This window comes from Camelus bactrianus, chromosome 1, assembly GCF_048773025.1.
Source record: "Camelus bactrianus isolate YW-2024 breed Bactrian camel chromosome 1, ASM4877302v1, whole genome shotgun sequence".
In the NCBI taxonomy this organism is placed as follows: domain Eukaryota; kingdom Metazoa; phylum Chordata; class Mammalia; order Artiodactyla; family Camelidae; genus Camelus; species Camelus bactrianus.
This window is the reverse complement of record NC_133539.1, coordinates 63,699,988-63,725,499: the sequence shown is the minus strand read 5'-3', so window position 1 is coordinate 63,725,499 and position 25,512 is coordinate 63,699,988. Positions and strand designations below refer to the sequence as shown.

The 25,512-nt window shown below is 50.2% G+C and overlaps 1 protein-coding gene and 1 long non-coding RNA gene across 4 annotated transcripts in view; one reads left to right on the top strand and one right to left on the bottom strand.

Moving 5' to 3' along the window:
• LOC123618114 (uncharacterized) overlaps positions 1–16,957 on the bottom strand; it is a 95,426-nt gene extending 78,469 nt beyond the window's left edge. For all 3 annotated transcript variants that reach the window (XR_012507574.1, XR_012507572.1, XR_012507573.1), the window contains exons 1-3: positions 15,717–16,957; positions 13,192–14,665; positions 7,156–12,061 (exon numbers count right to left, since the gene is read on the bottom strand). This is a non-coding gene — a long non-coding RNA (uncharacterized LOC123618114). The remainder of the gene's footprint in view (positions 1–7,155; positions 12,062–13,191; positions 14,666–15,716) is intronic.
• Positions 16,958–16,964: 7 nt separating this feature from the next.
• HES1 (hes family bHLH transcription factor 1) lies at positions 16,965–19,456 on the top strand. Its single transcript, XM_074365715.1, has 4 exons — positions 16,965–17,324; positions 17,461–17,556; positions 17,792–17,879; positions 18,535–19,456. Exons 1-4 carry the CDS (start codon positions 17,217–17,219, stop codon positions 19,083–19,085), a joined length of 843 nt encoding a protein of 280 aa, XP_074221816.1. The 5' UTR covers positions 16,965–17,216; the 3' UTR covers positions 19,086–19,456.
• Positions 19,457–25,512: the final 6,056 nt, after the last annotated feature.

The following is a 25,512-nucleotide window of genomic DNA, read 5'->3' as shown; positions in this document are numbered from 1 at the left end:
GTAGGCCGTTCTGTTTTCTCAGCCCTGACATTCAATGCCCCACCGGTTATTCAATAACCAGAAATGAGGTGGGTCTCACAAATTCCTGAATCTCCTTGGGGATGGAGGGGGAGGAGCCAGGCTTCCTTGATCTAGGGCCCCAGAGGAGAAGCCAGAGCTGGAAACCTGCCCACCTAGGAGGATGGCTGGATGAAACAAAACGCAGGAAAGATATTCAGAAGCAAGTAGCATCATTTCTGCGGAGACATGAACGATTATCCTGCATCACACTTAACTCAGACAGTCCTGCCCTGCTCCGAGACGGGAAAGTGAAACTCACCCCTGGACTGAACAAACGTACAAACTCTCAGGCCAAACGGAGCGGCCAGTACTTGAGCAAATTTGTTTTTGAAAAGGTGGGGGCAGGGGGGTCATTATTTGTTTGGGAGGAGGTTGTTTGCTTTGTGATTTGTTTATTTTACTACCCAATATATGCCACACATATGACCTAATATACAAAGGTTTTAGAGCTTTAAATATATGAAATATTTTGACAAGACACTATAATTAATGCTTCAAAAAACTAAGTTCAAACCAAACATATTTTCCTGTGACCATTTCCTAGAGGTTAAAGGAAAAAGGGGTTGTAGTTTTTCTTTTTGTTCAAGTATAATATCAGGAGGTAGGGTGATATATTTGTGTCCCAGGACTAGCAAAACAAAGTATCACAAAATGAGTGGCTTACAACAACAGAAATTTATTGTCTTGTGAGAGTTCTGGAGGCTGGAAGTCCCGATCAAGGTGTCAGCAGGGTCATGTTCCCTCTGAAACCTACAGAGGAGAATCTCTGCTTGCCTCTCCGACCCTCTGGTGTTGACCAGCATTCCTTAGTGGTCTTGGCTTCTAAAGGCATCACAGCAATCTCTGCCTCCATTGTCACATGGCCATCTTCTCTCTGTGCATCTCTGCCTCTGTGTTTCTCCTCTTCTTAGAAGGACACCAGTCACTGGATTAAGGGCCCACCCTACTACAGTATGGCCTCACTTCAACTGATTACATCAGCCACCAACCTCTAACAGCCCTTGTTTCCAAAGAAGGCCACATGCTGAGGTACCAGGGGTTAGGACTTCAACACATTATTTTTTAGGGGACACAATTTAACCGATGACAGGTGATGACCACCGACAGCTATAATCAGCCCAGCTCACAAAAGGAAAACACAGAGCCCACAGCATCCACAGAGCTCCAGTCAGCCCTGGGAAGGCCCTTAGCAACGGATACAATGCGATTCCTTCCAAAGAGGGGAACAGGCCATTTATTGATGAATCCTTCCAGCAAATATTCACTAAGCACCTACCCAGGGTCCTACACATGCTGGCTGTGGGTGAGAGGGATGAGACAATGTGCCAGTTATTGGTGGTGAATAAGAGAAGTAAAACACAAGGGTAATACTGTAATTCTGCGTTCCCTGCCTCAAGCCTACGCCTCACTGAAATGTGAGCAGTTTAAGTACCAGGTACGCTGCCCCCAGCAGCCTGTACAACAGCTCCCACATCCTCATAGTCTTTTTGTAGAATTCGGTTTCAAGGAGCCTTTGGGATGAGGAAAACCAGCATACAAGTGGTTAAAGAACCAGTGTGCTCCAGGTCAGAGGAGGCAAAGTCCAAAAGCCAGGGTGGTATAATGGAAGAATCATCAGATTCTCCAGCTGGAGAGGATTTTTGAGAGCATTTTAGTTGATAGCTTCAAACGTGCCCCAAAACCAATGGAACATTTTCTTTGAACAAAATCTTATAAGGACACACAATGTGTGAACAGGCAAAAGCCAGATCATTCTGGTGGAAGGACGAGAGGGCTGGGGAGAGCCCCGCCTGGTCAGCGCCATCTCCAGGCATTGTCTGAAAACCATTAGACACCCGACAGGGAAACTGAGGTCCAGGAAGGTGGCAATGCGTACCATGTTCAGCAGCATGAGTTTAGGACAGAAGCAGGACTGGAACTCAGCTCCTTCTCTGATTCAAATGCACCACCTCATGTGCTCAGCGTGAAGGGGACAAGAAGACAGAATTTCACACCCTTTGGTCTCCCTTTTCATTCATACAGACTCTCCTTTCCTATGGCCTCTGCCTGTCCCCTAGCAGGGACATAACCAGTGCCAGCCCTTGGGCACATGCTCTAGTCCTCTTCCCCTGGAGGTAGGAGGAGAAGGGACTCAGTGATTTTCTGGGTCTCTTCCAGCCCAGTGATACTGCAGCTCCAATTAGGCTGCCTCTTCCTGTAACCCTGATGGCACCTTCTAAGCCACCCGGGACTTACCCCACTCCATCCCTTCATTGGAGAGGAAAAATCAAGGCTCGTGACACACAAATGGAAGGTTGTTTCTTCACAAGTTTGCTCTGAATCTAGCTTTTTCTGATCCACATAATTGACAGAGACAGAGTGAGTTGGGGAGATGCCTAGATTTCAAAAAGGAAATGAACCCCAAGGATATGTCCAATTCAAATTGGGACAGTTTAGAAAACCATACTCAAAGACCAAAACCCAAAGCCCAGGTTTCTGAGCTCAGCCAATTCAGCCTTGAGAGAAGCTTCCAGGGCTGCAGGCTCTCCTCAGGAGGTGTCCTGTCCACACCTGAGGTCACTTAGGCCTCCATCAATTGAAGTGACTCCCATAGACTCACTGCAACCTTTGAGGAAGTTGAGTCCAGATTCACTTTCCTGCCAGTCAAAGGAAGGACAGTCATTTGGAGAAATCTCCAGAGAGTGGTACCTTTAGGAGTAATGACAGGCCTTGATGTGCGATTTCAAGACCTCTGGGTTCAGATCCAGGCTTTGCCCCTTATTCCTGGTGACCTGGGACCAATGTCTTCATTCCTCTTGAACCTGTCTCACCCCTATAAATTGGGAGTTTACTCAACAGTCATACAGTCATTCAACAAACACCAAGTACCTGCTAGTGCCAGGTGGAACTGTGGTAAATTCTCCTCCTCCCTATTTCACAGGCTGTTGTGACCATCAGACTAGCAGGGACTCGAGGGGCTGTCAGTGGTGGGGACATGTGAACGCTGTTTCTACTCCAAGACTCCCATGGAGTGGGAGACATTTATTTCCTCAGCACCTCCTTTACTCCTACAGACCTCATTCTCTTATTTGATGCCGAAACAATGTGATTGGACCTCACGTTTTTCACGATTTTCCATCACAGCACTTATTTTGAGGGCTGAGGTAGCACCTGAAAATCCATGATCACGCAAATCAGCATTCTTCAGTTTTTACAAAAAAAAAAATACTGAAAGACACAGACTTTGCCTTATCACCCTGTATCCTCAGCAGAGCCAGGCACATTGTAGATGCTGGATAAATATGTTGAATGAGTGAATGAATCTTGCCTCCAAGGAAAGGAATTATTCAAATTAGAATTAAGAGGAAGAAACACTTTTCTATGGGTTTATTTAACCCATCTCCCAATAGTTCAACATCCTAATATTTTCCCAACTTCCATGAATGACCCCTGTTGTGTGTTCCTTCCCTGGCTATGGCATGAAAACCCTTGGGACACAGTGTGCTGTCCAGGTGCCAGGCCCGACTCCAGTTTCCTGACATCTTCCTATCACACTAGTCCCACACAGGGCAGCAGACTATGCGTGTGTCCCCCGCCACCCTCAAGCTAACTGCCAGGGGCAAGTGGAATATTTTCATCCGGCCTTTCTCCCCTTTCTTTTTTCTTTTAAGCTTCTTCTAGTGATAAAAGCTGAAGCAAATTGAAATTGGCAGCTCTGTGGTCTTCTAGCAATAGGAAAAGTACTAGAGATCATGTGAGCCACACTTTTGAAAACTTAAAAAAAAAAATCTAATCTTGCCTCAATAAAAACGACATCATGTCACTGTAATCGGCAGGGGGAAAGGCTTGAGAGTTGCTGGCAGCGGCCCAGCAGAGTTCAGGGGTTCTGTTGGCTGCGATGAATTCCCACGGGAAAGGTAGATGGAGAGCCCTGCCTTGCAGGTGAGCCTCAGAGGCCCCAGGAGGATCGGGGGGATGACAAAGCTCCCCATGAAATCCCACTGCAATCTCGGCATTGCTGTCATCACAGCTCGGGGGCTGGCCCCCTCCACCCCTTTTCCCACCTGCCCCTCCTCCCTCTGGCTTGGAGGGAGAGCACCAGGACCAACGATCACCAGCTGCCCAAGCCAAGATTATTTTTTGATGATGGTTCCATGGTTATATAAGATAACCAGGTCATCATGATGGAGGGGTAACATGGGGGAATCAGTTAAAGGGTCTAAGGGAGCTCTCTGTATGACTTTTGCAACTTTTCTAAAAGTCCACAATTCTCTCAAAATAAAAAAAAATATTTTAAGGGTTGTCAGGGTCAAATCTGACAGTTATTTTTCACTGAACTATAGGCTTTGGGGCAGAAAGAAGAGAAAATAAGTCTAGGGGTCATTATTAAAAGTGGGATTGTGGAAGAAGGGTCTACACGGTCGTCCAAGAGACAGACCCACATGTCATCTACTGAGTCCTGTTTCCCCAGCGTGACCCAGTCAGTCGGCAAGGCCTGTCAGGTGTCTGACTTGAATCCATTCTCTCCGGCCCTCCAGCCCCACTTTAATGAAGGCAGGTCTCCGTCCTCTCCTCAGCCAAGGCCTCGCTAGCACCAGGTGAAAACAGAAGCGGACAGCAAGTGAGACTGGAGAAAGGCCCCCAAAGCCCCGTAAAGAGACCCCCTCGCAGACCCCGGGCCTGGCGTGACCAGGCAGGTGGGGGGAGAGCAAAGGCACGTGGCGTGGGAACCGAGGGGAAAAGCTGCCTCAAATCTATCAGCAAGTGAAAGGGGGAAATCTATAAAACTCAAAAGGCCCAGTCTTGGTCTTCCCCCACAATCTTTATTCCTTGAGAGAAAGCAGTGGGCCCCACACAGGGTATCAAAGACCGAGAGCCCACGTTATCTTCAGTTTTCACTCAAAGAACTCAGCATATTTGGGTGTTTTTCTTTTTTTAATCTCCCCCTTTCAGTTATTGTCTCAGGGTAAACACTTGTGATTCATAAATGCCTGAAGAGTGAATCAGTACTCTCCTGTTCAAACCAGCACAGGCCACATCAAACAATAGCCCACAAGGTATTATTAATCATTAAATAGGCACATAGACGAACACTCAGGCGAGGGAGCCATTTTTCTTTTTCTTCTTGTCTTTTTTTTTTTTTTTTTTTAAGGAAATTAACGAAGGGGAAACCTTGAGTTTGACCAACTCAGAAAAAAAAAAATGTGTTTCTTGTTTGTTTGTTTGGCTTTTGGTTTGGGGTTTGGGGGGTGTTGTTTTTTGTTTACCACTAAAGGCTTAGTCAAATTCAAGGCTAAAAGGGCAAATAGTTCAGGTAAGAAAAGTGTTCTTTCCTTTGGAGTTGTCCTTCTGTCATTCAACAACGGCCCACATTTCAAATAGCCGCACTCAGTTTTTCCATATTCATGTGCTCAAGAAAAATGAGAGTTCTCAGCCACTGTGGGTCGGCTGGTGGGCACGAGTCCCAGCAACATTGCTACACTGCAGCTGTAGCCGGGGTGCAAACTTGCAGGTGGGGGAACTGGGGACACACCTGCTCCGTCAAAGAAGATACCAAGTTATGTCAAACAACCCTTCCTCTGACCCTCTCTTCTCTTATATACACTGAGGAACATCCTCTAGGTTCAAAAATGGGGCTCCTCCCAGTACGGAAGATAGATCAATGGTGTCACCTTCCACAGACATAGGGATGCTAAAACATAGTGACTTAAAAATATTATTTCTTCTCAGGAAGCATCTCTGATAAAAAGATACCTGAATAGACAGATGAACGATCCAGCACCTGCCATCAGAGGCCTGCAGAACTAGGATGGCGCGGGTCCCAGTTTAGGCCAGTCGTCCTGATATAACTGTTAATAGAATTAGCTTTCACCCTCAAGTGTCCCAGTTCAGACCGTAAGTCCTATGGTCATCTCCAAGAAGCTCCTAGAGCAGGAAAGTTCTCAGACGTGCATCTTGCCCACCCATCTTATCTCATGTAAGTGTGACTGGGATCCAGGGAGGGCCTGCCGGTGTTTACTCTCTCAGATTAAGTGTCCCTCTGCAGCCCTGCCCCTTCCTTCCTGTTGTGGGGGAGGGGGGGTGAGTCGCCCCCACATCCTGTGTGCCTGGCCCATGCTCATGCCCTTGCCTCCATCCAGAACTCTCCTGAGGCTCATTTTAATTATTCCAGGCCGGGCTACACCCAGGTCTGCATCTGCCCACAATCAAAGCTGCCGCCAGAGTGCTTAGGTGGTAGAGACCCTCCTCCTTGGAAAAGGAGGAGTTGGCTAATTTTTTAGGTGTCTCCTGGTCCCGCAGCCTGTGATTCATAAAAGACTGGCCGAAGCTTTTGGTTTGTCAAATATGTGTGGACCAATTTATCACAGGGGTTGTCCATCCATTTCTTTAAGAATATTAACACCTCCTGAAGATTTTTTAGATGAGTGAGAGTATGTATCCTGTATGTCATATGGCAACGACAAAAGCAGCTGAGGATTTACACTGGATGCACAATACGCCAGGTACTGTTCTAAGCACATTGCGTGTAAGTCCTTATAACAATCCTATAAAGTAAGTACTGTGACTATCTCCCCATTGAACAGGTAGGTAAAATGAGGCACAGAACAGTCATGTCACATGGCTAGAGTGTCGGTGAACTGGAGAAGGAACCCGGGCAGTCTGGCTCCAGGACCTTTGCTTTTGAGCCCCTCTGCTGTAGCTTTTCCTGCACATATACAGAGACATGCGCTCCACATTCCTAACAGAAATAATCACCAGGTTAGTCAAATCTCAGCTGTAAAACTCTGAAGTTCACAGAGGGAGGTGCTATTTAAATACAAGAGGCCACTTCGCCTCGACTTTACAGCCCCTTTTATCAATATCACTCAGCATCATAAAACAACAGGTGTGTTGGGGTGCACTATAAAAACAGGTGTTTTTGTGTGCTGTATTTGCACGTATTTAACCCAGGGTGTCTGGACATGATTGCTATGTACTTCTCAGTTACACAAAATCTTCCGTGAGGCACTGGCATGGATGAAGAGAATGAGGGCAGGTGAAGGGGTCAGCAGTGGTCCCTCCTAGGGACTGTGTGTAGGCTCCTGCATCTCCCAGATAACTGCCCACCAGACTCACCTTTCCCAGGTAGCCTCCTCGTTTTCTTTCCCAGTTTTCCAGAAGGACCAGTGATCTCTCCCATGGCCTGTTTCCTTTCCGTCTGCTGCCCAGCGGTGGAACCTGCCTGCTTAAATCTTACTTATTAACTATACGTAGATATGGCAGACTGCGATTGCAGGAGAATTGTTTGGGAGCTCAGTATCTCGCTCCTTCCCACGTACCTTACCCTGGGAATTGCTTTGTACTTTCGTATTGCCATGTGGTGGTGTGTCTTTAATAACCATCCATAAAGATAGGCCTGGGAAAGCATGGACAGCAGCAGACTTCTCTCAATTCACCTGATTGCAACAGAGGAGAGCTGTCTGCAGGGTTGTCCCTGCCGCCCAGAGGTGGAGATCCGGAGTAGTCAAAGGAAATCCACCCCTTTGATTCAGCAACCCTGGAAAATTTGGAAAAACACACTGACCCTCTCGGGGCTCTGTTGAATCGCCAGTAAAACTTTTTTTTAAAGTTGAAGTTCATTCATGCATTTATTCTCCAAATATTTGGGGTGCCGACTCTGTGGAAGATATTGTACCAGATGCTATAAGGAACTTCTTCATTTCTTTATCAGAGAAGAAATAGAGATGAAAGATGTGGGGAGTCAAGGGGAAATTTTTATAATATAAACGGGGGATGTCGCCCCTCTGCACAGATGAAAAGCATTTGAATAGCAGGCAGGGATGGAAGTAACTGTCAAAATAGGGGTGTAATTCTGCCTACCACATAGTAGGTGCTCACAGATAGTCACTGACCGGAATTAAGTTAAACAGGTCATTGGAAATTGGACGGCTTTGACCCCTGTCTGTATTATCTGATTAACATCCATACTCCATACAAAGAAGACAAGCTGGGACTCCGCCCTCCATCCAGATGACTTGTAGTTCTAGATGCCAAGTCCAGGTCTGTCCCCGGGGGCCAGAACTTTGAGGGCAGGTGAGGAGGGAGTAGAGGGTTGAATAGCTGCCCAGGACAAGGAGCTCAAATACTGGAATATGAGGACTGAATCCCTCCTTGACTGTGGGAGCCTGGCAAGATAAAGGCCACAGCAGGATATGTGAATGAGATCCACACAGCTTGGCGACTTCCTCCAGAAGCCAGCCTCGCTCCGGGACTTTATCAAGAGACCTCCATTAGTTAGGCCACGAGGGTGCCGCTGCACACCAGCCATTACAGCAGAGCTCACCCTCCAGGCTCTCAGATTTTAATCAAGGTGCCCGTGGAAGCCCAACCCTGCAAAGGAGCATCCTTCTCCCCGCCTTCCATAATGTCTCATGCAGAGTTGAGCTGAGGGGGAAAATGCACTGTAATATGGGAGTGCTTGCCCACGTGGTCAGGGAGCTGGAGGTGAACCGTGTCCTTGGTCCTCTTCCTGGTGCTACCCGGATTTGATGTGCTTGCCTCCCCTTTTGTTCTGAGTCACCCTGCCACCACCTTTCCAGGACCACCACCCTCAGACGGGCTACAGAGCAGGATGCAGTCTCCCCAATGCTCCTGTTCCCTGCCATCACTCCAAAGAATCTCACAACTTTTTCCCGTCTGTGGGATCTTATGTATGCCTACAGCAATACAAACAGCACAGAACAGAACTAACTAGTGAAGAAAAGTGTGTAGGTCCCATAGTTTGCCAAAGGCTCTCAATCACAGACCGGGTCTCACTTCCTGAGATTTTCCGGGAAGCCGCTCAGAAGGTACTGGAGCTACCCTAAGCAGCTCAGCCTCAGCCCAGGGGAGATGATGGTCATCACCTTTCAGTGTTCTTTCCAGAACCTGCTCAGTCATCCTGCTAAATGGGATTCCTTCCCCTCACCTCCCCCGCCGGCTTCCCGCCACAGAAAAGCATCCTTCCTCCTCATTCCCTGCCACAGATGCATCCTCTGGACAACTGAGACTCTTGTACCTAATCTTATTCTTGCCAGTGGCTGAGAAGAAAAGTCGGTTCTCTCGTGGCCTCTAAGCTTCCTGCTCTGTTTCTCTAAAGGTACTATTTTCCAGAAAGCTTGTTTATCCTATATCCTGTGTCTCTAACAGTTAATGGTCCAGGCAAATGTCTCCTAAATTGACCACTTGAATCCTCTCTCTTCGTCCCTGGACCTTCCACCCAGATCCTTCTAAGCTGGATCTTAAGGCAGTATGTGAGGGCAAAATGCTGCAATGCACCAGAAAGTGCCCTGTCCACTGCCAAGGACTATAAGGTGGGATGGCAGGTACCCTCCAACTCCATGAAAGAGACCAGAAGCTCCCCACCACAGCTTAGAACCCACAGCTGCCTGGACCGTCTTCTCTTGTTCCCTAAGCCTAACATCTAAAATGAAAATATCTCTCTCACAAGTAAATACCACCTATCTACCGCTTAGAAAAGCCATTATTTTTCTCACCTCTTCCTCTGCTAGTCTGTGTGGCCCCTGCGAGCGGCCTCCTGTCTCCTGGAACTCCAAAATCAAGATTCCTTCTTTTCCAGGGGGGTACAGGGTGGTGAGCAAATCCAAGAGGGAACGACAGTGCAGCAAGCCTGGCATTCAACCACGCTGTGTGCTGGGCATTCTGTCACACTGCCCCACTCACTCACCAGCGGGCAGCTCTGGCTCTCAACAGGAAAATCCATCTTTGGTGGTAATATTAGTCACTTGCAGATGGTATTTCAAAACGTTCTGCTCATACAGATACAGTGGGGCGGGTTTCTGGACTGGTGGGCAGGAAACCTGAATCTAATTCTGGCTTTACTCTTCCCTCTCCAGGGAGGCTGTCACACCTTGGGCTAGTCCCTTCTTCCTGGGCTCAATTTTCCCATGCATTCAATGAACGACCCACTCAGCCACCTCTTAGGTCTCTCCCTCTGCCTCCCCCACCCCTCTTCTATAAGCTGATAATAAGCAAGGGTAACAATGATGGCTATCTTCATTTAAAACATGCCATATGCACTCATCCCAGATCATTTTCAGACCCTAAGCTTTATCCAAACAATTTTTGGACTAGCTGCATTTTTATTTTTAATTTTTTTAGAAATGTGATCTGATGCTACAATTTGAGCAGCTATCAGCACGTCAGACAAATGTATGTCCTGGGTTTAAAGGGGCTAAGGCTTCACCCCACCTTCCTGAGCCTTCCAGAGACCCCCACAGGCACCAGACCTCGCACAGCTGTGAGCCTTTTACATGCAAGGGTGCAAGTCAGCATCTGTGAGATCCCTCAGGAATGCCCATCTTCATCCTTGGGCTTGCAGGCTTGCCTCACAGCTCGGAGGGTAAAAGGTTAGCTGAGAGCACATTCAGAGCCTGCCCACCACTGCTGCTGAGGCCCGGCCAAATGTGGGAGTTAAGCTGGTCCCGGCGCCCTGCCCCCGCCCCACTGGGAAAGGCTTTCTTGGCAACTATCCTCTTTCAGAGCCCATTAGAAAAGTGCATATTCCTTTGGTCCCACTGGCTCTAGTCAAGTTTTCCGAGGAGGGGTTGGGGTGGTGGAAAGCATTACAGGCTGCTGTGAGCCAATGTTGAAAGCTTCTGTTTTCCACCCTTACCCCCCAGGTTGCAGTTCACGGTCCCAGCTTGGCTTGAAACCAACAAGGCAGTTTTGTTTAGATGTAGCAACTTATTTTTATCAAAGATGGAATGCAGAGTTGCCGTCCTTTCGAATGCCTCTGCATGGCAACCAAGACTCTTGCTCCAAGCATTCCTGAATCCTCTTCTATGGGCAGACACTTGGCTTTCTTCCCTATCCCTTTCTCCATCCAAATGCTGGGTGCAGAGCAGCTCAAGTACCTCAAAATTAAGGGGGGAAAAGGCTCTATAAATTCAAGGTATATTTATTATTAAAGGATCTATTTTAAATCCAAGTTTGGGTAGTGATCACAACTCTATAAACCCCACCCTTAGTTTCCTAGGGCCCTCTGCACCGTGGCGTGGTAGAAAGGACTCCGAACTGGCTTCTGGCCCCTACTCTGGCCCTATGTTGCTGTAGGCCCTTGAGCCAGTCCCTGGCCCTCTCTGGGCCTTAGAGTATCTACTCTCTTGTAAACAGAGATTGCCGGCATCAGCTTCCTCAACCTTTTCAGGTCACAAAAACCTTTGCGATTCTGCAGAAAGCTATGCACCCTCTCCTCAAGGAGAAATGCATTCATTCGTTCCCTCAAAAAGTATTTAATAAGTTCTGTGAAGTACGCATATAGAGACATAATTTTAAACTCCATTTCAGGGGCTTTAGAGACTCCCTGGGGGTTTATCCATGAACCTTAAGGTCAGAAATCCTGGTGATGAGTTCCGCTGCAGTGAGCACGTACGGACTGTTATCTAGAAGAACCACAATAATGATTCTAGTGAAGGATCACAAAACGACCAGTCAGGCTGATGCCGGAAAATGGAGGCAGCGAGGCAGTCAGCGTGCAGGTGATGTCTGGCTTCCCTCCGTCTCCAGGTGCTCCTACCCAGCACATGAGGGCAAACACACGTGCACACCCGGCCAGGGAATGTGCTGTTTCTGGGCACTCGGACTGCGGGGAGCTGGCTGCAGCCCTGCAGAGCCGACAAACGTCTCTTCTATCCTGGGCTTTATTTTTCTCACGGTCTCTGAAAAGGCTGCGATCAGGTGATATGTGTGGGACTGCTCCCTGTACAGGTGCGGAGCAGGTATTGAGGGGAGGGGAAAATCTGCCCCGTGTGTACTCACTCAAAGCTCTTTCAATAGCCCTCCCAGGATAGCTCTTGGCAGGGCAGCTACCACGTCCCTGGCAGGCTGCAGGGAATCTGAGTGTGAGAAAGTCAGTCAAGCGGAGGAAAAGGGAAGAAAAAAAAAAAAGCTCCAAGTCCTCAGGCAAAATACCTTTTTTCTTCTTCTCTCGCTCTTTCTCCTTTCTTTAGCTTTAAACCAAACCCACAAACCATTCAGATACCTAGAGACAAAGGAGAGTCTCAGCAGAGATGCAGTTATTTGTTTTATGGTTTAAAGCAAACAGGTGATGCAATAAGATGGAGAAAAATCACCCTTCACAGGGCAGAAAGGGGCAAGGAGGTAAGCACAGCAGCCCTGGTCGTATTTATTGGGCGTGATACAGTGGGAAAGACTCCTTGTGTTTTGCCGGTCTCACAGGAGGATCAAAGAAGTGACCTCCACTAATGAACAGTGTTCAATTTTCTCTGTGCTTTTGTGGGGCGGGGGGCAGGGAGAGAAGGAAGACTGAAAAATAAAGGCTGTTTCTCTCTAGGAGGAGCTTTCCAAATTCAAAAGGCTTCTCTTGAGTTTAGGAGTTGAGTCCCCCATTTGAGAAGGTGAGGAGAGTGTCCTCTTGGTGCTAGTCTCACTGCTCAGGATAAGAATGCTGAAAAACAGTCTCTGAGCACATTTACAAAGAAACTTTCTTCTTGAATGGCTGGGATGGAGGGCTGGTGGTTTCATGGGTTGGTTTTTTGTTTGTGTCTTTATTTGGGCCAGACACAAATTCATGGCAAAATTTTGACAGACCCCTATCTAAAAATGTGCCTGTGTGTATGTGTTTGTGTTTGTGTGTGTGTGTGTGTGTGTGTGTGTGTGCATTTAAATCATTTGCTCATTCTACCAGTCTAAGCACTCCTAAAGTGGCAATAAATGAGTTGTTTATTAACTATTAGTCCAATGAGGCTGTTTTAGGTACTGCAGTGAGACCATAACTTGACTATATTCAACATTCTCCAAGCACCTTCAGGGTGCCAAATCCTGAGGAGACAACAGAATCAGAAACAAACAAACAAACAAAGCCTCTTAGGCTAGAAGGGACAGGGGGTGGTATACCGGACTAGTTAATTAGGGCCTAACAGCAGACACCAATGTCATAGCAGTTTAGTGGAGGAAGTTGCTGGCTCTTATAGATTCAGAGGGACCCTGGAAAGGGTTAACAAGCTTCCCTGGGAAGGGTTTCACTCCTTGGAAGAATCTGGGTCAGAGTATTCACGCAGTTTTTAAAAAGTCAGATGCTGAGCAGAAGCATTTTAAGAAGCTTGAAGAGTTTGCATGGCAGAAAGCAGGGTAACTTCATAGGTTCTTCACCTTTCACCAAGAGGATGTCAAACACACAGGAAAACTCCACATCTTCCCAAAGCAACAGACAATTTTCTGTCATCACCACTTCTCCATCTGTTTAAAATAAGAAAGAAAAGTCCTACCCTACTGGCCCAGGTTGCAGGTCAACAAAGGAAGCATTGTTCATCATTTCTTCAGAACATGATAGGGCACAGCCCACTCTGCAGTGTGTTAAGAAAACACAAAAAAATCCCAGAGAGCAGCCTGAGGGGCGAGAGAGAGTGAATAAACTTCGCCTGCAATGAGGTACAGGTTTGGCTGCAGATTTGGGGGCTGCTCTGGAAGATGGAAATGAGGCTTGGGAGGTGAATACGGTCTGGGTCACAATGATTCCTTAGTTAGACTCCAAGGTTGTGGGGGAACATTGCATTAAAGGGTAGGCAGGTTTCTGCAGAACTCAGATTATTGGACAATGTGCAGTCAACGCCCAGGTGAGCTGGTTCTAGACAGGTGCTTCCGGGTGAGTGTCTGTCTACACCTGTCACCTAGGAACCTCCTTTACTGGCTTGAACCTTCTAACTGGGCCTTCTGCCTCCAAATCTTGCAAACTACTCTCCATGCTTTTGCGGGAGCCATCTTTCCAAAGGAGAACCTTGATGTCTCTTCTCTGCCTAAGAGCATTTCATAGCTCCCCACTGTCTCACGGTAAGTCCAAAGCAAGATGGCTACAGGTCTTGTGACAGGCCTCCAGCCTCCTCCTCTAGTCCCTGTGTGACACTCCTGCCTGTCACACACCTGGGCTCCAGACCATGTTCCCTGAATAAGGACCTCAAGTTCCAGAGTGGACGCTTTTAATGCCATTGGTACTGCCATCCTCCCCAGCCCCATGGCTCATCACATTTCCAATGCCCCAATTCTACCTATTTTTCAAGATACAAAGCACATGCCACTTCCTTCAGGAAGTTTTCCAGGATATCCCGATTTATGAGTAATTCAATTACGCTGAATGTTCACAGCATTTTATTTCTATCTAGACACATAACCGTCTCTCTTGAACCTAGGACCTACCAAAAGGGGGGGGGGAGGGGAGGCAGCTGTCAGCTACCCTTAGGAGTACAGTATCTCTATGCCATAGGCTTCCTGAGGACAATAACTATTGTATCCATCCCTGTATCCCCCAGAGACCAGCAACAGTGTTGCCCACACAGGTGTGGTTCAGCATTTCTTTTAGGTTCTCCTGATCTCTCCGGCCATCACCCAAACCCCAAGGGAATGGCATAACAGAGGAACGCCTGGTCATCAATCAGAAACTCGAGTCTGTCTGCCTCCAGAGTTGACCTGTAAAACCCCATGCAGGCTGCCACTGTATCTCTCATCGTGGTAATCCAAGGGTTTAACACAGTGTCTGGCACAGAGCGTGTGTTCCATAATGAAAGGAAGAGAGGGGCTCGCCCAAGGTCACCCAGAGTCAGGAACCGCTGCATCTCATCCGGGACGAGATCTGGGGAAATCATTTACAACATTATCTCAGTGGGGAGCTCAGAGGAAGGAAGGAATGAAGTGACTGAGAAATGTATGCCAGGCCTCCGGCGGCCTCTAAGCCTGGAGAAGGGCTGGGAGGGCGGGGTGCGACATCAAACAAGACGCTCGGCTCCTAGGCTGCCCCGAGCCGCCCGAGCAGCGAGCCGAGCTCCAGGGCGGCGGGAAGGGCGGAGGGAGTGGAAGCGCGGGGGCCGGCGACCCGGGCAGGCGGGCGGGAGGGAGGCGGCCGTGGCGGCCGGCCGGGGCAGTGCGTGTCGCCCGCCCAGCGCGGCAAATCCCCCAGGGAGGCCGCCGCCAGAGCCCTGGCGCTCCCGGCCCGGCGCCCGCCACGTGGCACCCGGCGGCGGCGGCGGCGGCTCCTCCCGGCGCGCGGCCCGGCCAGCCGGCAGCACGCAGCCGCCCGCGCCGCCCGCCTCCTCCCGGCCGCCCGCCGGCGGCCTCCGGGGCACAGCGAGGGGGAGCTGCCCGGCCGCCCTGGACTCGGGGAAGGGGCGGGCGGCGCGAAGCCGCTTTAACCGCAGCCGCCGAGCGGAGGCAGGAGACTGACCCGGCCGCTTCCTAAGTGCGGTCAGGCATCTCGTGACCGCGGCGGGCGCCGGGGGCCCCGCGGGGGGAGGGAGGGCCGGAGCAAGGAGCAAACAAGAAGGTCCGCACCCCTCCCCCGGGCTGTTGCTAGTGAGGCTTTCGGCGGAGTTAAAACCCCAAGCCCGAAATCAGGGGTGGAGTGGGGGGTTGGAATAATTCCCCACTCCCCACCCCTGGGCGTGCGCTCCCCGCCCGGAAGGGCTGACCTTGGCCCGAGGGAGGTGGGGGGCGGGTGGTAAGCGCCGGGGCTCGGCTCCCAGCCCGCCGCCCCCTCGGATTCCTGGCCCGGCGGGGGCCGGAGGAGGGGGGCCCGGACACACACACACACACACACACACACCCCACACGCAGCGCGCGCCAATGAGCCCGGGCCAGGCGCAGGGGGCGGGGTTTTCCCAGGCTTGAGCACAGCAGCTGCTATTTACCTTCTTGGCTTCTCCCGGGGACCAGGAACCAGCCCCCGCGCTCCGCCGCCCGCCGCCGCCCGCCGCCGCCCCCCGCCTCCCTGCCCCCGGGGCGCGCGCACACACACTCACACACGCACGCACACACACACATCCTCCCGGCCCAGCCGCAGCCGCGGCGGCAATAAAACATCCTGGCACGTGCTCCGGCTCCAGGCGCGCCCTCGCCGGCCGGCTGATGTCAAACTGCAGCTCGGCTGGTGTAGCTCTTAAAGGGCCCGTGCGCGCCGGGTGCCGAGACTGCCCGGGTCGCTCGCGGGGCGAGGAGGGAGAGGCTACCGCTCTGCCCGCCACCTCAAAGTGCAGCAGAACCGAGAGCCGGCGGGTGGAGGGAAAGGGTGACGAGGACTCGCGCGCGCGTCCCTGAGGCATTGCCATCAAAGCCCCCCTTGTTCATCTTTCATTTGAAATTCCATTTCCTTTCTGCTCAGTTGGAAATTATTCTGATTGTTTCCTGGGGAAGTGCGGGGTCCAAGGCCCCAACTCCTGAAGAGGAATGAGGGAAGAACGAGGGGAGCGGGGCGGGGTGGTAGGCGGGGAGGGCAGGGATCAAAAACCACCTTGCTCAGAAAAACCTGCAAATGTAAGATGGAGGCACTTTTTCCTTTTCTGCATACAAAAAGGAATTTTTCGTCCTATTTCTGCATGGCCGACTTTCACCCCCCCCCCCGACAATGTTCTGGGTCTGAGCGGGAAATCACTTAGGTGTCTCCGTAACTCACACCCTTGCACGCGTTCCCCCCTTTTCTTTCAACTACTGCAACTATAATATTTTATCCTTATACTTCTATGGCTTTTTAAAAAATATATTTCAAATGAACTTCTTATTAGTTCTGCCAAATTAGAGCTGTCAAAGCACTTCTGTTACTCACATGAACGGAAATAAGAAGCAAAGACCCTAGCCTCAAAAGAAAAAAACTAGAGTGGAGCAAACCCGAGGAGGAGAAAATCCTCTCTAAAGCAAACCCCAGCAGGGAGAGGCAAAGGGTTAAAATCCTTTTGATTGACGTTGTAGCCTCTGGTGCCCCGGGCTCAGGCGCGCGCCATTGGCCGCCAGGCCTTGTGCCTGGCGGCCAATGGGGGGGCGCGGTCCACGAGCGGTGCCGCGTGTCTCCTCCTCCTATTGGCTGAAAGTTACTGTGGGAAAGAAAGTTTGGGAAGTTTCACACGAGCCGTTCGCGTGCAGTCCCAGATATATATAGAGGCCGCCAGGGCCTGGGGATCACACTGGATGCGGAGCTGGTGCTGATAACAGCGGAATCCCCCGTCTACCTCTCTCCTTGGTCCTGGAATTGCGCTACCGATCACCAAGTAGCCATAAGATATTATAATAAACCCGCAGCACTTGCTCAGTAGTTTTGCTAAAGTCTCAGGTAAAAGGGACACAAACAAAACAGTATTTTTGTGTGAACTCCAAAAATAAAATTCTCTAGGGATTTAAAAAAAAAAACAAAACAGAAAATGCCAGCTGATATAATGGAGAAAAATTCCTCGTCCCCGGTGGCTGCTACCCCAGCCAGTGTCAACACGACACCGGATAAACCAAAGACAGCATCTGAACACAGAAAGGTAAGGGCAGTACCTGTATCTCTCTGCAGCCACAAGAAATTAAGTCGGGGTTGGGGGGCTCTTTTCTCCCTTAAAATCCCAGGGTGAAATGGCAGGTCCCTTGGGAACTCAGGACTTTTTTTTTTCTCCTCTACAGTCTTCAAAGCCTATCATGGAGAAAAGACGGAGAGCGAGGATAAATGAAAGTCTAAGCCAGCTGAAAACACTGATTTTGGATGCTCTTAAAAAAGATGTAAGTGGGTAATACTGCTTTATTTTAGTTAAAAAATTAAATACTATTTCTCAGGTATTAAGAATGAAACCCCCACCCCCCGCCGGCGGGATCTTCCCCGCCTGCACTGCATTCTCGGAGGCGGGAGGGCTGGGCCGCTCTAGCCGGGGTCCGGGGCCGGGGGGAGGGACCCCCAGCAGTCCAAGGCTGCTGGCGGGGGCTCTCACTTTCCTCCTTTGCCTCCTCTTCTGTGCAGAGCTCGCGGCATTCCAAGCTGGAGAAGGCGGACATTCTGGAAATGACAGTGAAGCACCTCCGGAACCTGCAGCGGGCGCAGATGACGGGTGAGGGCGGCTCGCCGCGTCCCCCTCTGCGGGCGTCCGTCCTGCCCCGCGGTGATTTCTTCCAGACTTCCGCCCGTGGTTGTGAGAGGCATTCAGCTACATTTTACTGCCTTGGCTCACTCTTGTGTTCCCACGGTCTGGGGCTTATTTATAGCCACAACTCCAAGTTGTTACTGTTCCGGAAAGGGAGGGAGAGAGGTTGTAGCGGCGAGGGCGACGGGCTGCTTGGCAATGCGGGAAGCGGGTGGGGCGAAAGGACTCAGAACCGTGGCAGTTTTTAAGCTGCGTGGAGCCTGGGGTCATCTGGTTTAGCACTCCCTCCTCCCCCACTGCATAAGGGGAAATAAGGCTTGGATGGTAGAGAAGGGGAGAAGGGCATTATCCAAGGTCACATCGCGCGGGGGCGGAAGGGACGCAGATCTGGGGCTGAGATCGGTTTAAATTGAGCGACACGGAACAGAGAGGGAGAGTCTTGGCTCAGGTCGCCAAGCTAGTGTGGAGAGGCGGATGGTTTTTCTAAACCCACCCCGGTAGCCAGAGGCAGTTCTGCGGGCGGTTGGTCAGGGAGGCGCGCTGCAAGGACCTCCCAGGGCGGAGGCGGTGGCCTTGGGGCCGGGGCCGTTCGGTGACCCGTCTGTCTCCTTCTGGCCCACAGCCGCCCTTAGCACAGACCCGAGCGTGCTGGGGAAGTACCGTGCCGGCTTCAGCGAATGCATGAACGAGGTGACCCGCTTCCTGTCCACGTGCGAGGGCGTTAACACCGAGGTGCGCACCCGGCTACTCGGCCACCTGGCCAACTGCATGACCCAGATCAACGCCATGACCTACCCGGGGCAGCCGCACCCCGCCTTGCAGGCGCCGCCGCCGCCCCCGCCTGGACCCGGCGGCCCGCAGCACGCGCCGTTCGCGCCTCCACCGCCGCTCGTGCCCATCCCCGGGGGTGCGGCGCCCCCTCCCGGCGGCGCGCCCTGCAAGCTGGGCAGCCCAGCTGGAGAGGCGGCTAAGGTGTTCGGCGGCTTCCAGGTGGTGCCGGCTCCTGACGGCCAGTTTGCCTTCCTCATCCCCAACGGGGCCTTCGCTCACAGCGGCCCCGTCATCCCAGTCTACACCAGCAACAGCGGGACCTCTGTGGGCCCCAACGCAGTGTCGCCTTCCAGCGGCCCCTCGCTCACGGCGGACTCCGTATGGAGGCCGTGGCGGAACTGAGGGGTCAGGCCACCCCTCTCCCTAAATATCAACCCACCTCTTTTCCTTCGGGACACTAAACAGAACTTGGACGCTGGGATAGAAGAGAGGACTTTTGTGATTAAGTGGTTATTTTGGGTTTTTTAATTTCTAAAGTTACTTTTTTGTAGAGAGCTGTATTAAGTGACTGACCATGCACTATATTTGTATATATTTTATATGTTCATATTGGATTGCGCCTTTGTATTATAAAAGTTCAGATGACATTTCGTTTTTTACACGAGATTTCTTTTTTATGTGATGCCAAAGATGTCTGAAAATGCTCTTAAAATATCTTCCTCTGGGGAAGTTTATTTGAGAAAATATAATAAAAGAAAAAAGAGTGAAGGCTACTATGTCTTAGAATTGATTATTTCATAATGGATAAAAAAAGGTCTTGGCAGAATTTGAATTACTTCTAATCTGAGAACTCAGGAATTGGCTCTTTTGTTATTAAGTGAACTTTTTTTTTTAATCCATCAAAACTTTCACCAACCCTCCTTGAACTAAATTCCATTTAATTTGCGAGAACCCATCTGATTGGCTTCCCTGATGAATTTGTGGCCAATCTCTTAAAGTATTTCAAAAACTTTTTAAGTTGCATTTGGGTAAGTCATTAAGTCCTGGTTCTCTCTGAAGGAGGTTGAGCAGGGCTGAATTCATGAAGTTACTTCATCTGGTCCTATTACCCACTGCACATTTACGGGTGGCTCCTGCAGCATGTCTGCCCTGGAGTAGCTCACCAACATCCAAGTAAAACACTCTTAATCGCTGCAACCTCCAGCCTTCAAGTGTTGGGAATCTTCCTTTAATTGGTCAATGTTTAGGTGCAGCTAGACATTGCCTTGTACCAGCATCTAAAATCTGAAATCCCTCTCTGCACCCTCTTCAAGCAAGCTGAGAAGGTCAACGGATTCCTTCTGCCAAGGAACAGCTAGTCAGACTCCCAAGTGGACCCCGATTCCAGATGATTAACACCAGACATATGTTTTTGATAAGTTTCTGTGCTTGGCTCTAATAGAGAAAGCATGTGGGGGCCGTGCTGGCAAGCTCACAGGCCATCTTCCCCTTTTAATACAAACAGCAAGCGACCCCTTTGCTTGGTCATGCCCCATTTCCAGGCAAGATGTGGGCTCCAGATAGAAGCAAAAGGGTTGTCTCGGGTTTCAGCTCACATAACCCTCCTTAACAAGTCCTAACTCAAAGCGGACAACTTTAAACTGTGCCAGGATCTGCAGGGAATTTCTTCCAAATCCCATCACAAAGGCTTGTCAGATTTTGTCAGATTTGGCCAGGTGTTTGACTGCATCCAGGTGTTGGGGAAATGAAAACCACGAGCCCTGCGAGACCAGACACATCAGCCGCGCTGTGGGTCTGGCGGGCGCGCCCTCCTCCCCCACCGCCGGCCAGTCCTCCTCCCTGCCCTGGCCCCTCCCGCCGGCCTCCGCTCACCCCCCCTTCTTTTAGAAGGGCTTCTGGGAGGAGAAGGATGAGGCGGGAGAGATCAATCTTTGAAGCCTTCCTAACAAAGATAAAGCCAACGATTTTCTGTCTTGTTTCAAAAGCTTTACCTCTCCCCCGCCTAGCTGGCCTTTCCCACAGGCCAGTGTGGAGAGCCGCTCTATCACAGGAATGATCTAGCAGACAGCAGTCAGTTTTCTACTGACTCAAATACCTTCCACCCAGCTTCAGACCCAGAATGGGTGGTTTAAAAGATACTTGAAAATTTTTGGCTCCTACTTGTTTTATTTTGTGTATGTGAACAGAGTCCAACACACCTTTCCCTCAAAGAAACACACACACACACACACACACACACACACACACACACCCTTATCACATCGTTTTTCTGCCATTTCCCTCTTTGTTTAAATGCAAACATAACAACAATTGCTCTTTTAAGACATCCAACCCAAGCTCAAATGCTTCATTTGGTAAATGTGTCCTCTGGCCCCACTGGAAGTGTCCCAGGAGACATAATGGAGACATCAGGGTCTCATTTTTATCAAAGTACGTTTAAGGTCTCAAAAATTCACACACACAAAACACACACACACACACACACACACACACACACACACACACACAGTGCAATCACTACACCAACCTAAAACTAAATCTCTGTCTTTCCCTGTGCTAAAGGGGAAGAACTGAAAAAGTAGATTTTTATTAATATCAGAGGTATACACATATAGGGGGAGTAATAAATTTAAAAGAAGTAAAAATTTGAAAATAATTGGTAGTTTGAAAATGGTCTTTTTTCCCCTGAAATTTGGGTTTAGACTAGCAGAGGAGGCTTTTCTGTACAATATGGGAAGAATGGGAAGAGACCCTAGGCCCCTCAATGAGGATGTTCAGGCTCTTGTGCCAGCCATGCCACCAAACTCAGTGTCACTTTGGATGAGTCATTTCCCTTCTCTGGGTCATTTCCAAGTCCGTAAAATGAGTGGGCTTATTTCTAAGGCCTCGTGCCCTCCTGCACCCAGGCTGTTTCTGGAGTAATTAGTTGGGGGAGAGGAGAAGCTACAAAGACGACTTTAGTCTTGCCCCCACCCAAATCCCTCGGGCCTGAACGAATTACAGCGCCTCAGCAGCCCCTCTCCCACCCCCCCACCCCCCGCCCCGGGCGTTGCCGATGGCTCCAGGAGATAAGACGCAGCTCCCAGCTCCACGTCCGGATGCGGGCTGCCGGCCTCGGCCGCCGCGCGCATTAGCCTCTCAATGGAGACCCTCGGGGCCCCGGCCCCCCGCCGTCCCCGGCAGCATCCGGAGGGGGAAAGGCGCTGAACTGGAAGGGGGGGGGCTCTCCTGGCTCTCCTAGACGGGAGCCGTCTCTAAGCGGTGAATTGTCGCGACTGGCAGGCGCGCCCCACGTGTTGCTGGAGTGGGGACCTAGGGGTTAAGCCGGACCCCCTCATCGTCACCGCCGTCCCGGGAAACCTGTCATTAAAGTCAATTAACTTTTCCCACACCCCTTGGCCGGTAACAACCCGCTGCTAGCTTCCTCCCCGGCTCCTAAGTGCAACCAGATGGGCGGCCGAGCTGCCCCCGCCGCGCGCCCGCCGGGGCGGCCCGGGGGTTCCAGGGAGGCCGCCGGGGCCCGCGCGGCCCGGGCGGGAAGCAGGCCGGGGCGGCCACGCCGGGCCAGCCCTGGCGGCCCTGCGGCCAAGGTGGTTTGCTTAGCAGGCCCGGCTGCTTTCTGGCAGGAAATGAATAGCTCCCAGATGAGCTCAGGCAACCTGAGAGGTCGTGAGAACGGCGCGAACCCCCGCCTGTGCAGCCGGCAGCCTGCCAGGCCGCGGGGGGAGCGGGCGGCGGCGGCGGCGGCAGGAGGCCGGGAGGCCCGGCGGGCGGGCGGGCGGCGGCGGGGGAGAGGGAGGAGGGAGCCGCTGACACACGAGCCCGCGCCCGCTCCCGCTGACAGGCAGGCAGCCGCCCGCGCCCGGCCGCCTCCCCCGCTTCCCCGCCCGGGGCCCCAGCGCCTCCCAAGCAGCAGGCCTTAGCCGCAGAAACGCGGCCGCCCGGCCCGCCGGGCCCGGGGGTGGGGCCGCCTGCCAGTGTTTTTCCAGTTCCCCCGGTAGCTCCGGGCCGCATTTAGCAGCCGGGAAACTGGGCCGAGGCCAGTGTCGGGGCAGCGGAGGCCCTCGCGGCCGGCGGAGCCCTGCCAAGCGTCAGGCCTGGCCGGGGCAGGGGGGGCCGGAGCTGGGAGCGGCCGGGCAAGGGCGGCTCAGCCCACACCGTCGTCCCAAAACAGACAGAGCCGGCAGACGGCAACTCGGGACTCCTTAAAAAATGAGGCTCGCCTCCGAAAACCCCGAGCACCTACTGAGAGCGCAGCGAACGCTGAAAAGACAACACTAAGTCCCACCCAGCCCCTGCCCTCCCCGAGCTCTCGGTTTAGCTGGGAGATAGACGAACCCCCAAGGGATTCATCCCCGGCACGATGTGGGAAGTGCCAAAAAAGAAGTTTCAACAAAGGGCACCTAAGAACAGAGAGATTAATTCTGATTTGAGAGGAAACTAGGGAAGGGTTTCGGAGAGTTGGCACTTGAAGCGGAGAGGTGACAGATGTGTTCATAGAGATGGGACTGGAGAGGTGAAGGAAAACGGAAATATGCAAGTCCAGTTTGGGGGAATTTCAGGAAGTTCGCCATGGTTACATTGAAATTTTCAAATACATACATTTGACTTAGAGGTCAAAAAGAGGGTCAAGATGTCTTGTTTCAGTCCTTGGACTGCAGAATAGCCCAGAGGTTAAAAGCACATGATCTGGCTTCAGGTTGCTTAGGTTGTAAGTCTAAGCACATCACTTACCTTCTCTGTAACTTCGTTTACAACGCTGGGCTCACAGGGTGGTATTTCATAGGATTGTGAGGATGAAATGAGTAAATGCACATAAAGCATTTAGAACGGTGCTCGGCACATAAGCCCTCGATGCATGTCAGCTATTATGATTCCTAAACCACAGTGAGGGGTGTTCACCAAATGGGAAAGCCAGCCCTGGCTTTTGCCCAGTGATTTCAGGCCCCATGTGAAAGCACCACTGCTCCTTCCCTAGGTTCTGGATTTCATGTATTCATTTGACAATTATTGAACCATGCACCATGGAAATAAAGGGAGGAGAAAAGCATGATCTCTGTAGCTATCAAACTCACAGTCTAGTAGACCAGACAGACCAGTGGACAAAAAAGTTTGTAATTTTTTAAATGACTCTATGTTGAGTGCTGTAAAAGAGTTGTGTACCTGCATGGTACAAAAAGAAGGTGACACATTATAACAAGTAATTTTTGGTCCTCAAAATTATAATTAATCTTTGTATACATTTTTGTGACCATAGAATTTGCTAGCAGAGTAAATAATGAGTCAGATTCTACCCAAGAAAAATTATTGTGAAATGGTTAATTTCTAGATTACTCAGTCTTGTAATACTAGTATCTTCTGAATGAGCAGTCACCTTGATATGGTCAAGGAACGGGTGGGAAGTCAGGGAATCCTGGTACCAAACTCACCACTACCTGTGAGATCCTGAACAAGTCCCCTTACATCACTGGGCTGCGGTATTCTCACCAACAAGGGGGGCAGGTTAGACAGGAAGTCTCGGAAGTCCTTCTCAGCTCCACAGTCTGTGATTCTCTCCTCCATGGAGAGCATGCTTCCGTGCATCTCCACAGTTTGACGCTTGCTCTGTGCCTATAAGAACCTACATTGAGCACATTTCAAAAATTTCAGCGAAGGTCCTAGGATGATTTTACACCTAGGTTTTTTCATCTGCAGTTAAAGATGTGGAAACAGACCTGAAGGATGGGCACTGTACTTCCACTATTGCAAGAAAATTGACCACACGTCGAGTTCTTGGAGATCTGCTATGTTCGAGAGAATTGTGTTCACTGCGTGACCCATCAAAGGAAGACTGCATCTGACAGGATCTGCTCACATATCTGCTGCTAAGACCCCATCCTTTGCTGTAATATCTTGTTATCTTACTTGGAAAACAGAATAGCAAGAGTTAAAAAGTATCATCGCTCTCCCTCTTCATCCTAGAAAACATTCTCCTTCCCCTTTTCACTCTTTTCTGCAAAGAGAATGTAATCTGTTGGTTATCAGGACTCTTTCCAATTAGGAAAGATATTTTCCTAATTAAAGTTTTTCTACTAGTACATTTACTGAATTAACTAAACTTACTGAATTAGTCTGGTTAAACCAGAGTGAATTAGTAAAGTCAGTCTGAATTTTAAGTACCCAATAGGAAAAGCAGTAACCTTGGCAAATACTTGTAGTGAATCTGAATTCATAGTTTACAAAAGCACTAACCTTCATAAAACTAATGCATTAAAGTCATTTAAAGAATGTATTCTCTTAAGCAGATTAAACATACCTCTGGCCATATTATTTATACTATAAATCTTCCTTTCTAGTAAGAATAAGAGGAGCCATGATTGCAGCCCAAGTAAATAATTGGACTCTCAATTAATAATAAGGCTTTACTGCAGCTATTCTTTCTATGTCTGGATGTGTCTCCAGTTGTAATTTGCCTTTTGTGAAGCAGAGATCAGTAATTTCCTTTTTTTTTTTAAGAATTCCAAGTATCACTTAATGAAAGTGATGTTATTTAAGGAGCACCCTGTGTAATTTACTATTTTGTTATTCACGAAGGCGATCTGTTTTCATGTTAAACTAACTCTGCCAGTTCAGTCATCAATGTGAGACGTGACATTTATAAATCCAGCTGAGAGAACACTCCAACCTAGAGGAAAACCACTTCGATTAACAAACACCACCATCCAAAACTTCATGTTTTCTGCTACATCGTTCCTCTTCTGTCTGATTTTCCCGTTTGCCATAAAATTTGTCCCTAAGGCATCAAGATGTAAAACAGGAATATGATTTCTTAAGGGGGCCAGGAGAGGGT

Bases quoted from the DNA above. Each gene is read 5' to 3' on its own strand.
- HES1 (XM_074365715.1), top strand. From the start codon at position 17,217: ATGCCAGCTGATATAATGGAGAAAAATTCCTCGTCCCCGGTGGCTGCT. The intron at 17,557-17,791 runs GTAAGTGGGTAA...TCTTCTGTGCAG, and splicing joins TGGATGCTCTTAAAAAAGAT to AGCTCGCGGCATTCCAAGCT. The intron at 17,880-18,534 runs GTGAGGGCGGCT...TCTGGCCCACAG, and splicing joins GCAGCGGGCGCAGATGACGG to CCGCCCTTAGCACAGACCCG.